Source organism: Betta splendens, chromosome 17, assembly GCF_900634795.4.
Source record: "Betta splendens chromosome 17, fBetSpl5.4, whole genome shotgun sequence".
Lineage (NCBI taxonomy): Eukaryota > Metazoa > Chordata > Actinopteri > Anabantiformes > Osphronemidae > Betta > Betta splendens.
Genome location: NC_040897.2, coordinates 14,234,789 through 14,247,948, shown reverse-complemented (window position 1 = coordinate 14,247,948; position 13,160 = coordinate 14,234,789). Strand labels below are relative to the sequence as shown.

Sequence of the window (13,160 nt, the reverse complement as noted above, 5' to 3'; positions counted from 1 at the left end):
AACTTTTTATATAAATTATATACAAGCCGCAGCGAAAATGATAAAATAAATACCTCTAATATTTCTGATTTTGGAATGACGCCGCCCGCATGTTGTTTAGTCCCAAACAGCGCCCCCTGGGACCAAGTACTGTTTACGCTATCCTGTCCATGTGGACAAAGGTGGTATTGCGATTTCTACCAACTTCTACAGGTGAACGGCTGCAGTGCGGTCTTTCATGTATGACAGCAAAATGTTAACGAAGTCACAGTCGTCAGTGGAAAGCAACTGAATTGGCATAAACACGACATAGAAAGATAGCACTGCGTAGAGGCAAAGACAGCCGCTAGAGTTAGCCTTAGCTGAGCTAGCTTGTGGCTTCACTTGCTAACCCTACTAACATACACGTTTTGGGCTAATTGTTAGCCACACGCCATTGAGATTGTTTTAAACCACGACCAAAATAGCAAAAGTAGCAACAACTGGGACTGTGAAGCGACGCAGAGGGAAAGAAAAGCATCACCGACGCCTGACAACGTGAGATACAGTTTCAGTAAGTACAGCTCAAGCTAAGCTAACTACTGTAACTAAAAGCACAGAACCAAATAAAAACACTGGAAGAACGTTAGAAGTTTGAACAAATATTAATAATGCCCATATACGTGTAGGTAGAAATTAAGTTGTCTATGCGTCAGTTCAGATTCATTGTGGATGGTTCATTACTGAACTTGACTTTAACGCTGATGCCTGGAACAGATTCGTTTCTTTTCATTTTGCTCATTAATTCGTTAACTATCACACTGAAATATTTATTCACAATTATTAATATTCATTATAGGTCAGGATATATGTTACACTCACTTAAAATAGAAAAACACTGAGCATTAAGGTATATCTTTCCAGTCGTTTTATTGGATCTCAGTATACAATACATTCCATATCCCTTTTAAATGGAGCAGAAAAATCAATAGTCACTGTTTACTTTGCCAGACAAACACTGAATAACAATGACCAGTAAAGTACAATATTTGATAGAAGTGGTTGATTAGAAAAAAATAAAACTAAATAAAATCTTAAACTAAAAATCTATTGAAAATCTATTTAAATTATTATTTTTTATTTATTGGTAAACTTATGCAAAGCTAAGCATTTCAATAAACCAATAGTTTCATCAACACTTTCTCATTCGCAATCTAAGGAGGTCAAATATTGCAGTAATTGTGTTTATTAAGACCATTTTATGTCAGAGTCACTGAAACTCATTTACAACACAACGTAAAATGAAATTACTGATCTTGCAAGCTTCTGCTGATATATTACACTGTGATAACAGACCCAGAGTTCTCCTCCTCGTCATTTGCTACCAGCTTATTGGTGTCCACCAGATCAGGCCGGGCTCGTTCATTGTTGAAGAAGAGTGGGTTGTCAAAAGTATTGAACTTTTCAGAGATGGTTAGGTGGTGACCAGACTTCTTAAAGATGAATAAAAGTATGGCTATGCCAATGACAGTCAGCAGAGTCGCCATCACAGCTGACAAAATGATGTGATGGCGACCGGGTTGAAGTTCCACTCTAGGTTTTTCTGTACAGATTTAACACCGATAGTGATCAGTTACAAGAACTCAGTCACAACAACTAGTCAAATAATTAAAAGACGGAAGGTTTCTTACCAGTTGTTGTTTCATATGTGCCTGGGACTAGAAATAAGACAAACATGGTCACAATTACCTTTTTATCAAGATGTTGGCCTTGCATTACTTTCATATAAACACTTATAGTGCCTCGTCTTTAAGTCTAAAGTCCATAAAACTGAAATTAGTGCTTGTAAACAAATCTGTGATGGTCTCACCTTTGGGTGTTTTGCAGATATATGGTTTCTCGGACCACCGGGTACCTGACCTCCATTTTCCATTTGAAGATTTAATCATGCCGTAATCACCTTGACCAGATATACCATTTTCCCAGTTACTGTAGTCGATGACTGTTTTATCCAACCATTGCCATTTGCCTTAGGAAAATAGACATAATTTATATTGTTTTATAAAGAATATACAACTTTGGCCTAATGTTAAAGTTCCTTTTTTCTAGAAACTAAGAGACTTATTTATTTATTGGTTGTTTGTTTGTCAAGTTTTTTCATACATGTGTATACACTGTATAATACACTGGTACAAATACAGTGTAATCATACCTGAGTGAGTTTTATACAAGCCAGTCCAGAAGGAGCTCTGACTGTCTTCAAATGTTTTTATATTTCTTTCAATAAAACTTTGCTCAAAGGGATCTTCAATACTGGCAAGACTTGCACCTTTGCAATCAAATGAGTGAACAGATTAAACAGCAAAACAACGGGAAGATTGTTTGATTGGTCAAAGCAGGTGATGAATTAAAAATGACCTCAGATTCTTACCATGTTGTACACAGCTAGTAGATGCATGAGACCAAGAAACTGTGTCTGTAATAAAAAGGTAGCAGTTTCCCCTAAATGATAGCCATGTTGATTTGTGGCGATTATATCGAGATGTTTCTGGATCTTCAGGGCAATATCCCGGATAACTGCTTGGCTCTGTTGGTGCTACATCTGTGAATGACAGAAACTTTTTGATGAAGTGTGATGGTAATAAATAACACAAAAGAATACTGCTGAACGATAATTAATGTGTAGCTTGTGTTAATCATTAAAGATCCTACTGTACCTGTGGACTTCATGCAAACGGTTGTTTTGTTCTCACTGCAGTAAGCAGTCTTCCAGGTTCCATCCACATCCATGTACACACAAGGTCGGTCTGTCCTTGGTTCCGTTGCTCCCCAGTTAGAAAGGGACATATGCCAACCGTCAATATATCTAAAATATCCACCAGTCTGGAAAAATAGATTTAACAAACAGCATTCAGCATAAATAACCAAGAGCACAATCATATTACTTTTACTGTTTTTTTAACTTTTCTAGATGATACAATTTGCTTTATACAAATTGCTGTGCCGTGTAGAGTACCAGTTTTTTGTTGAGTCCAATCCACAGAGGAGCTTGAAGATTCAAAGCCATTAGTTCAATGTACGTTTTTGTCCATTCATTTCGAAGGCTAGCCAAGCCGGCCCCATCATCTTTACAGTATTTGTTTGCTGCATCCCAGTTCATTTTTTCCGTAACAAGCTTCATAGAGTCATTAAAAATTTTAACATATCCTGTAGGAATTGTTGGATCAGGGGACATATGTTCTGATGGCACTGTGTAGGGCGAGAAATTAGACAAATGTGTTTTTGCTCTTCTGGAAAGAGTCAAGGTGGACAAAAAAAGGATGTAGAAAAATAATGATGCTAATACAGACTAACAAAGCAGTAGGATTGCCTGCTCAATACTTTTGTGGTGTCAAAAATCTCACCTAGATTTTGAAGGCAGACATATCCACAAGTATCATTGCAGGAGGACCTTTTTACCCACTTCCCAATACCAATTTTAGTATCAGTAGTCATTGAAACACACCGATTCTGTAGCACAGAAAGAGGGAGAGAGCGAGAGCAAAATATGATGTTCTGAACTGTAATAGTCTCATGCCATTAGATGGCTATATTTAGATTTAGATAAGGCAGCTCTAAAAAGTCACGTTTCCATGTTAAGTTGCTGAGGGTTATAAATAATAATATATATAATATATATATAAAAAACACTTCAGATTCTTAGCAGTCAAGGTCCAGAAAATAAAAAAAATGTATATATTTATTTATTTATTAGGTAGGTAACAAAGACATCTCTATCTCCTGACTCCAGTCCACTACAGTACAGATTCCTAATAATGGCTTAGATAGTAGCCTCAACATGTTGTTTGTCTGATCGTCTATAAATACTGGACTCTTCATTACAGCACATTGTATCAAAAGTATTACCTCTTCAAACGAGTAGATGAAGTGCCGCTGCAAAAAATAATGAAAAGGTTTTTTAATTAAAACGGAAGAAAATTGCATTGCAAATTGCATAGTGATGAATGAGTTACCTCCTCATAGTCCATGTCAATCATGTGATAACGGACATGAGGATTCTGCAGGGGAAAGTCAGCATGACAGAAATTTTTAGCATTAAATTTTTATCATAAATGCAATAATACCACAAGATTAGACAGCATTGACAGAAAAATTATTGGCTGCCACCCTAAATTTGACCGATTTCCGAAACAACGATAAAGATTAAACTTACCCAGTAAAGATCATGTATTCTTCTAATTGTATTGCGATACTGTGAAAGTAATTTTTTTTAGCCGTAAAACAAAAACATTTTTATGTGAAGTACATAGTACATCAGAAATGGTGTTTGCTTACAGAACCCCAGTTTGTGTATGACATTCGTCGCCCATCCGTCCAGACAAATTTACCATGTTTGTTATGTGCACCAATCCACAGGTCTGTGGTAGGCGCTTTGGCCATTTCCATAGCCAGAAATACTAAAAGCGTAAAGCATAAAAATGTCCATGAATATTTGGAGTCTGTCTCTACTTTTGTCTCTAGATTTTCTTGCGTGTCTGACAAAAACTAAACACAAGTGCTGATAAAACATTGTCATGTCAACTTTGTAATTTCACCACAAATCCTCAAGCTTTAAAGGAGGTTTTTTACATGTTTCTTACACAAGCAGCTGTTTCAACATCTCGTATAAATGTACATTTTTTTAAAAGACTATTAGAATAAATGAACCATAAAACCAACCTTGTTCATGTCTTGAGAGAATTGAGACCAGATTTCCTCCTTTTGCTTTGCATTGTGATCTGGCTCCTTCCCATGTCTCCTTCTCTGTAATAATGCTGTAACACTATACAACAAACGTTTTTTAGCTTTGTGGATTCTTAAAGTGATTGGTAGCTTTGTTAGTATCCTAAACTATTGTATCCTAAAGCTGTGATCATTTTGAAGGCTGAAGGCATGTGTCAATTGGCAGTTCAATATGCAATATTGTTAGTGAATTAAAATATATAAATATATAAAATGTATTTATTCAATTTAATTTTGTCATGGCTTAGGGGTGTCCTTATTCAAATGCAACAGCAGACAGCCATAATCCGTCAATGATCTATGAATATTAGACATAAGATATGTCAAAATCATACCATCATTCAAACTGTCAGTCCTCCATCAAGGCAGGACCCCTGGTGCACCTATCCCTAACTGCTTTTTCATGGCCAAGGTTAAACAATCCTAACCAATCAGAATCCACAATTGCCACTTCAGCAAACAGACAGAACGGTGAAGCTGGCATCTTAGCTGCCGACAGGCTGCTGAGTCTTTTGACAAAGAAAATAGAAATAACATTATTCCCCCGCCGTCTGACAGGCCTGTGTGCCACTGGGTCACTGGTGTTGTGCCACCACTGACTCAAAGTGTCTTGACGTACACAATTGAATTTTAATATTAAATTGCCCAAAGCAAAACTCATTTTCAAATGGAATGGCGCTATTACACATTGAATTCCCAGTTGACAAATGCACTTGCATTTGAATTTTGATTCTGATAAACTACCATAAATCTAGACCAAATCTAAACGGTACACCACCATGACCCACCACTACTGCAAACAAATACTGTATTAAAATAATTAGTGAGTGTATTGTCACCTCTGACCTTTGAGTTAAATTTTTTCCACGTCTCTGGACAGTTGCCTGTGGGTAAAACTGTTGGCACTACAGTGGCGTTGACAGGTGGTGAGTTAGTGCGTTTACAAATAGATTTGTGATCAAAGCCACAATTATAATCATGCCAAAACCCTGTGAATCAATATACGAAATTGCAATTAAAGAAAAATACACACATTTTTGTTTACTTATAAAATCCTTACTAATTTCATTAAACTAAAGCATATGTTTGTAGGTTATTTTACCGTAAAATACACACCCATAAAATTTGTCATGGCAGCACAATTCTCATCATTGTGCTTGAAATCGGGTTGATTTTCATCCCATCTTTCAAATACCACTGGATCACCATTCATCCACCTTGTTGAAACACAAGAAAAGCAGCTTTACTCCAGATGCATTCATTTAATTGTGCACTCAAGGTTGAGTAAGCAACATAGAAAATTACTACTATTACTGCTACAGTCAAGTTTGAAATATTTTGCATTTAGTCCAGCACGTGTTACTTATTTCATACTCACCCACTTGATCCATCAAGATCTACATTCAGACCTAACCAGTAAAGACCATGATTTTTGGATACCTACACACAGATTGAGACACTTGTTGAAAAAAACTACTTTAGTACTTTTTTTAAAAAAGTAATTTTTAGTACTATGCAGTATGAATATAATCTTTTACCTGTTTCCATAAGAAGACATTTTCAGCTTCACTGTGGATAGTTACCAAGTCCCCATGCCTCTGTTGACAGTAGCGTCGAGCATCCTCCATAGCCATAGAAGCACTGTTAATATAGTACTGGGCCCCATTCCATTCTAGCCACCCGTCTGAGGTTGTGTTATAGTCTGAAAGTATGTTAGAAATGTGGCATATATCTTCATTATTGTTTTTTATTCTTTATCATGGTTGATACTAGAGATCACCTAACAGCAGTACAACAACCCATTGAATTTTATTGTATTGTCCCCTTCTTGCCATAACAGTGTAATGGCAAAGACAGATCATACTGAATGTTCATTTCTGACGTTTTTGACATGGACGTCTTACCAGGAGTGACGTCGCCTGGGGCTGGTTTTGGAGTAACTCCTATAAACCGAAAATGATTTATTAATTCAAAGATATGAATTCAGAATTGAAGTAGTATTTCCCCATTAAACTCTATTTATGTTTATTCACACACTGTAGCCAACACTACTGTCCATTGTGTAGCCATTTTTGCTAATATCTAGAAGTATCTTGGCAGTTCTTTTGTTTCTTCACATACTTTATTTCTCTAAATTTTGAGCTGAGTAATGTGCTTGGACTGTAAAAGTAAAGACTTGTTTATGTTATATTTCCTTTCTTATTTAACGATTTTCCTACAAAAGCAACCAAATCCGTTTACCAGCATTAATCTGACATATCCATCCATGGTACACCTCACAATGAATGTCATTCCAGGATCCACTTTGTTCATATGTCATCCTACTTCCGCGTACTTCCATTTCAGTACATGATTCCACATTATTTTTATTATTTGGCTCATCAGTCTGCCAGTTTTGAAAATGAAGCTGCAACAAAGCAAACAAAAAAATAAAGTGTTCTAATAGATTATTTCATTAAGTCTAAGTCTCATTAAGTCTCATTAAGTCTAAGTCTAAAATAATAATTACTATTGAAGAAAAAACCTTTGACTCACTGGGGATCCATCACTCCATACATATCCGGCGCCTGGGTCAGGGGCACTTAGTCCAATCCAGACTGTGTTTGACCGATAGCTATAACTTGTATTAAAAAAAATAACATTCTGTACATTAATGTGAGTAGTATATTTGCAAATGAGTGCTGAGGGCTTTAGGGGTCATACCTTGGTTTATTCTGTAGTAGCTCTTCATCCAAAGCACTGTGGATACTGATCAGGTCGCCTCCAATTGCCACGCAGTAATCTTTAGCCTCAAACCAGGTCCTTTGTTTAAAAGGTTGCCCTATAAACTCCTTGAGCACATACAAGGGAATTTTCAATTTATGTCAAGCTGTATTGTAGCATTTAAATGTTAAATAGTTTTTTTATCTTTCTATTAGCTGAAGGAGTAATGTAGGTGTACTGTATAACTCAGATAGTAGTTCAGGCAGACTCCAAACTGTGGTTTTGTGCTCTACCTTAAAGCAGGAGTTTCTAGATGGCAACTTTGTCCAGCCATCTGCACACTTGGGAGGGTTGTTAGTGGGTGGAGCAGGGGTTAAAACGGCCCCTTCTGCCTTATGCTTACAGATGTATTTCTCCTTATTGGTGCACGGCAGCACATCCCAGAGGCCAGCATAAATTCCAGTCTTCATGGCAACACAGCCCTGTTGGTGACCTTGCATCATTGATGGAAAAATTCATTGTCATTAGAAGAGCAACCTTCAGCAATATTTATGATAGAAGCACTTGAGATTTCTTCATACCTGGCATTTCAGCGTTCCAGTGAGTGAACCTTACTTTGTCTGTGTTGGTCCACACAAATTCATTAATGTTTTTCTGGTTTGAAAGTCCAATCCAGAAGTATTTCTCTGGTCTCAAGCCCACCAAGCTGACAAGAAATGCGTTATCCACCCTGGAAATATTTTATAGGATTACAGAAATTTTGGTAAATAATTTAGCACAAGCTTACATCCATGTCATCCTTTGTTTTAATTTACCAAAGGGTATTTACCCAGTTGAAACATCAGCTAAGTAGGAATTTGAAACCTCGCAGTCATCTTTAGCTTCATCAAAGGTTTTTTTGTTTGTCCCAATGAAGTAGCAGTATGACCCATGTTTCCTCCAGCCCTGGATTGTTGAAAGAACAAGGAGATGCTTTGTCTTTTAGCATAGATCATCAGATTGTGTGATGATGAAGCATGTGTTCTTTGATGCTACAGTGGATACAGATACTGTAAATAAACTCAACACACTGTCTTGCAGTCCGGATCCTGCTCCACTTCTTCTCCAGAGGGCGTTAAGGCACTCATTTTCATACAAATGAAGCCATGTTTACTTTCACATGTATCATCGGCCCAGTTTCCATTCTATAACAAAGTAAGTAGTAGGTAATAAGTGAATTACTGATGAAAGATTATTTTTTGTATTGCAATAAGTGAATGGGTATGCTAGAAAGCACATCTAAGTAAATGTATACTGTATACATAGCATGTTATTTTCCTAACCAAACCAGTAATATGTGACCAGTGTCCCTATGATTGTTCTTACTTTTCCCCTGATAAGAACACAGTCTTTTGTATTAGTGGCAACAGCTGGTTTGCCATACTCCCAACTAGTAAAGCTGACAGTTGCATGGTCACTCCAGTCAAACAGCCCCTCTGTCTTCCTGTCATTCAGGCCAATCCAAAGCTCATCAGTGGATTCTGCAAACATAAACAGATATTATTTTTATAGAAAGTATTTGGCTGAAATATGTTAATTTAGTAGATGATGTTAATTATGTAAATACATGTGATTGCAGCTCCTTTCCCCCTGCAGGTTAATACGCCCAAATATTTAACAGTATTGAGAAAAAAATAGAAGGAATACTTGAGAGCCTAATACAGTACCATATCCAAGTTGAGAGATGACAAAGCTTTGATCTTCCAAGTTGCGCATGCTGACAAGTTCCCCTCCTTCATCACGGCATTGTCTCTGAGCTTCGGGCCATGTTTTCTGAGTACGATTAAGGTGGAAGCAGTGACCATTGTATGGAATCCAGGCTTGTGAGCAAAAACCAGTCTCGGCAGCTGATTGTGGACAAAAATAAGTTAGAGCTGATTTGTGAATTTATAGTGCACAAGAAAAAGAGGTTGCCTGAAATGGAATAGGCTAACATTTGTCAATTTAACGTTTCCTTTACCTTGGGTAGGAGTTTCTTCTGCACTTTTACTGTAGCAGATGTAGCCCAGTTTCTTAGTACAAGATAAACTTTGCCAGGAGTACCGTGTAGCGGGATCAAGAATTGCACAAGTGTATCCTGGACTGGGAAGTGGGTGTCCTAAAACAAGACCACACCTCTGTTATATGTTTTACAGACAGCTCATATCAATTCCCAGATAAACTTCAGTTGTTGATTATTATTTAGATTTGCACACAACATTTAGTAACTTCATAGAAGAGAAGGTAAAACTTACCAGAGTCCCATTTTATGTAACGGTAAGGCCTCCCGTTAGTCCACTTCCAGCCATGTTCTGGATCAACAATTAGCCCAATCCAAAGCTTACTGCCCCCTTCACCCAGGATTGCTTTTGGGAGCAGGAGAAAACAAAAATGTCCAATGAGTCTTTTCCTATATACAGTAGAAAGTTCCTGAACAGCATTTTTGCAACATAATGTTGTTTTTACTGGCTCAGTATGTATTAAAGAGAGTTTAAAAATCATTTTGTGACATACTTGTTACTTCTCTGTATTTGTTCCTCATGTAATAACAACTACATTTATAACTGCAAAATTTGAGAGATTTCACAATTATGTCACAATAAAGTTGTCAGCAGAAGAGCAAGTTAGTCATTACCACAGTTTCTAAATACTAAAAAAGTGAAAGCCGTCTTTTGAAAGAATTTAAGTATATTAAAGCAAACGTACAAAACAAATGTACATTACCAAAGCAATTCTTAAACACTCACAAATCTTACAATGTAGAAACATAAGTGAATACAAGAATTGCACAGATATACAGATACAATACACTCTGCCTTTTATAAGGCACTCAGTATTGCCTTACCTGTGACATAAGCCTGCTCATTAGGATCAGTGATACTGAGCAGTGAGGCACCCTGCTGTTTGCAGCTGACTTCAGCCTGGGGCCAAGTCAGAGCTGCCTGTCTATTGAGCTGGTAGTATGCTCCAGTTATTGGGTGATTATTCCAGGTATATCTAGCTATTAAATGAAGATACAAAATGATAATATTTGACTCCTTTCGTGAAACCTTTTACCTCTAACCTAAAGTTGTGTATTTGAATATACATTAGTCTGCAGCTATTACTCATACTCTACTCACAAGCAGTTGGGCAGTATCCCCATCGTTCATTCTCATATTTAGTTTCAACTGCACACCAAAGCTGCTGGTCTGCAGTGTCAAATGTAGTGCAGTCCGAGTACCACTGGTCTTTGTACATGAATGGAAACATGCAGGGGAGCCCAGCAGCATTTCCACCAATGCTAAACAATTCTAAAGAAAGTGATACCAAAGATTAGTTGCAGACCCTCTGTGCCTCTACATGAAGGAAGAAGTGCACCAATATCTTGACATGAAAGTTTATAAAACTATTACAAGTAGAGACATTTTGAGTGAAAAGCATGGATACATAGTAGTGGGTAAACAAGTTTGTCTTCTGAACAATTTTACCTGTATTCTTAAGTTTTCTACCTGAACATTTATGACAATAGCTATTATATAATGTGTTAGAAATCCTTCAAAACAGCATTGCAAACCTCTGAATGTTCTTGTGCAAGCTCCTTTGGATGTCCCTGAAATGGTGAGGTGGTTGTTGGGTCCTAATGTTTTAGAGAGAACTGCTGTGTTGTCAGCATTGAGCTCAATGTAAAGTTCTTGGCCTTTGAGAGCAAGAACTGTTTCATTCTTGCATTCCCACTTTTGGAGTTCACTATTTTCGTCGCAGTCGTAAAGGCTGATTTCACTCCCCACACTTTTTCCTTGTACTCCCAGACACTTGCGAGTGCTCTGCGGTACCAGAAGGCGGTCACCAGTTGTCCAGCGTATCTCATTGCACTGATTATTTGTTTTCACCAAACAAAAGCCAGTAGCTTTGTTATTAAGTTGAAAAGGTGAGTCTGTAGAAAAATTAATACTATAAAGTTGTTGTAAATTTAATATTCTATAGACAAAATAACATATATATATTATAATATTTATATTTTTGCAATTGTTAACTGACTAAACATTTAATTCACAAACTACAATCTCAAATTTGCACCATTTAAAAAGTTAAAAAATGTATTACTGAGCAAAGGGGTATATAGACCCACTTTTAAATAAAGCTCATGTGAAATGAAAAGCTGGAATACTGTACCATCTGTAGCCACACATAGTAATGTCTGGACCAGAACCAGGAATATTGTACAATGCATCCTTGTTGGGTTTTTTTGTAAGAGCAGAAGCTTTTATCCATGCGTTTCTCACAGGGTTGTGTGATTGATTGTCGAAAGTCAGACTTAATATGGCCACATCCTGTCTCGTCACACTGTCATGACTTTTCATTTGTCTGATTTTTTTTTTCTTTACTTCCTACCCTAACGTTTTACTTCAGATGAACAAAGAAGAACAGACTTGTTTTTATTGGAACAACATTAACACATCAACACCCTGTTTCACTGTCAAACTCATTGTCTTTATGCACATTACTCATAACGATGTGTGTCATTGCATAATAAACAGGAAGTCCTAGTAGTAAAATCGTGCTGCAGAAAGTGGCATTTTAAATAGCGCCAATCAGCAGAAGACAAAATCTCAGATTTTTGTTTTTGTATTTTTCACTCTTTTATGTCATGAGTGTTGACAATATTATTATTATTTTATTATATCTTAACTCTAAAAAAGTTTAAAATTTATATCTGTCTGGGTTACATGACTCATTCATGCCGTTAATTTATCCACATTGAGTTACACATAGTCTTGGGAACATCACAGTTGACTGTTGGAAATTTCAACTTCACTTCAGCAACTTATTGCACAATGTGCGCAACAAGGAAGCTATCATTATGCTGACGGTGTGTTTTTATGTTTCAGCAAGGGAAATGTCAGTCACCAGAGTTCTGCAGTATTTCGTGGGATTTCTTTTCTAACACCAGTAAACATTCATGGAAACAACATCTTTTCTGGTGTAGAATTCGAGTAAAATACATTCCAATATATCAATGGAATATTGACATCAAAAAAATAAAACCGCAATATAAAAGCCAAGTGTTAATTTTAAATCTGTGCGCATAGTAGATATTTCAGAAATCTAATACACAGAGTAGTAAATCCAAACTCAGATATTTGTATGTTTTCTTTCCAAAAAGGAAATACTTTTGTACTTGCAAGTTTTTACCGTGCAGAACTGCTAAATATTGGACAACACAGAAGTACTTAATCTGTACTGTAGATCACAGTTTTAACCTTAATAAAAGTGCAGCATTCTGGGATTAGCAGAATTGGTTGGTCTTTTTACTTTCTACTTTCAGACAGACTAGGCTTAGTTAACACTTCTAGAGACCAGTGTCAGAGCTTTAGTTTTGTTGTATATTGCCATATACACTTTAACTTATTACTTTACTTCTGCCAAAGTATGTAAATGTGTTTTTTATTGTTTGTTTTACAACATTGTTTCCAATATTGTTAAATTTATTATCTTGGCACATACATAAATACATATAAACAGCATGTTGAAATGAGATTCAAGGGGCTTATACATTATAGAAGTTCGCTTTCTACTTGTAATGTATTTGCTTTTACCTCCTCCGCGTTCCTTAATTTATTAATTGATATGTTGGTTAACGGTAAATTATATTGTTAAATGTACTTTAAGAGTGTTGAGAGAAAGAAAGAAGGAAATGGCCTCTCTGAGTCAGTAAA

At 36.6% G+C, this 13,160-nt stretch overlaps 2 protein-coding genes across 2 annotated transcripts in view; one reads left to right on the top strand and one right to left on the bottom strand.

Moving 5' to 3' along the window:
* Positions 1-73: 73 nt before the first annotated feature.
* si:ch211-106h4.4 (MAM and LDL-receptor class A domain-containing protein 2) overlaps positions 74-13,160 on the top strand; it is a 44,659-nt gene continuing 31,572 nt past the window's right edge. Inside the window, exon 1 of the mRNA XM_055503939.1 lies at positions 74-532. The gene's annotated coding sequence lies outside the window, so the exon portion shown is untranslated. The remainder of the gene's footprint in view (positions 533-13,160) is intronic.
* Positions 872-11,775, bottom strand: LOC114844919 (macrophage mannose receptor 1-like). The gene is made up of 33 exons (XM_029132611.2): positions 11,617-11,775; positions 11,018-11,377; positions 10,584-10,754; positions 10,307-10,462; positions 9,717-9,827; positions 9,443-9,580; positions 9,150-9,329; positions 8,809-8,963; positions 8,514-8,627; positions 8,273-8,388; positions 8,025-8,173; positions 7,737-7,936; positions 7,444-7,571; positions 7,276-7,360; positions 6,982-7,147; positions 6,645-6,683; positions 6,279-6,442; positions 6,119-6,180; positions 5,857-5,957; positions 5,587-5,729; positions 4,678-4,780; positions 4,294-4,415; positions 4,172-4,210; positions 3,972-4,016; positions 3,865-3,891; positions 3,363-3,468; positions 2,975-3,207; positions 2,676-2,841; positions 2,390-2,560; positions 2,171-2,287; positions 1,829-1,987; positions 1,650-1,676; positions 872-1,561 (listed from the first exon to the last, which is right to left on the bottom strand). The coding sequence occupies exons 1-33, from the start codon at positions 11,672-11,674 to the stop codon at positions 1,296-1,298; spliced, it is 4,377 nt and encodes a 1,458-aa protein (XP_028988444.1). The 5' UTR covers positions 11,675-11,775; the 3' UTR covers positions 872-1,295.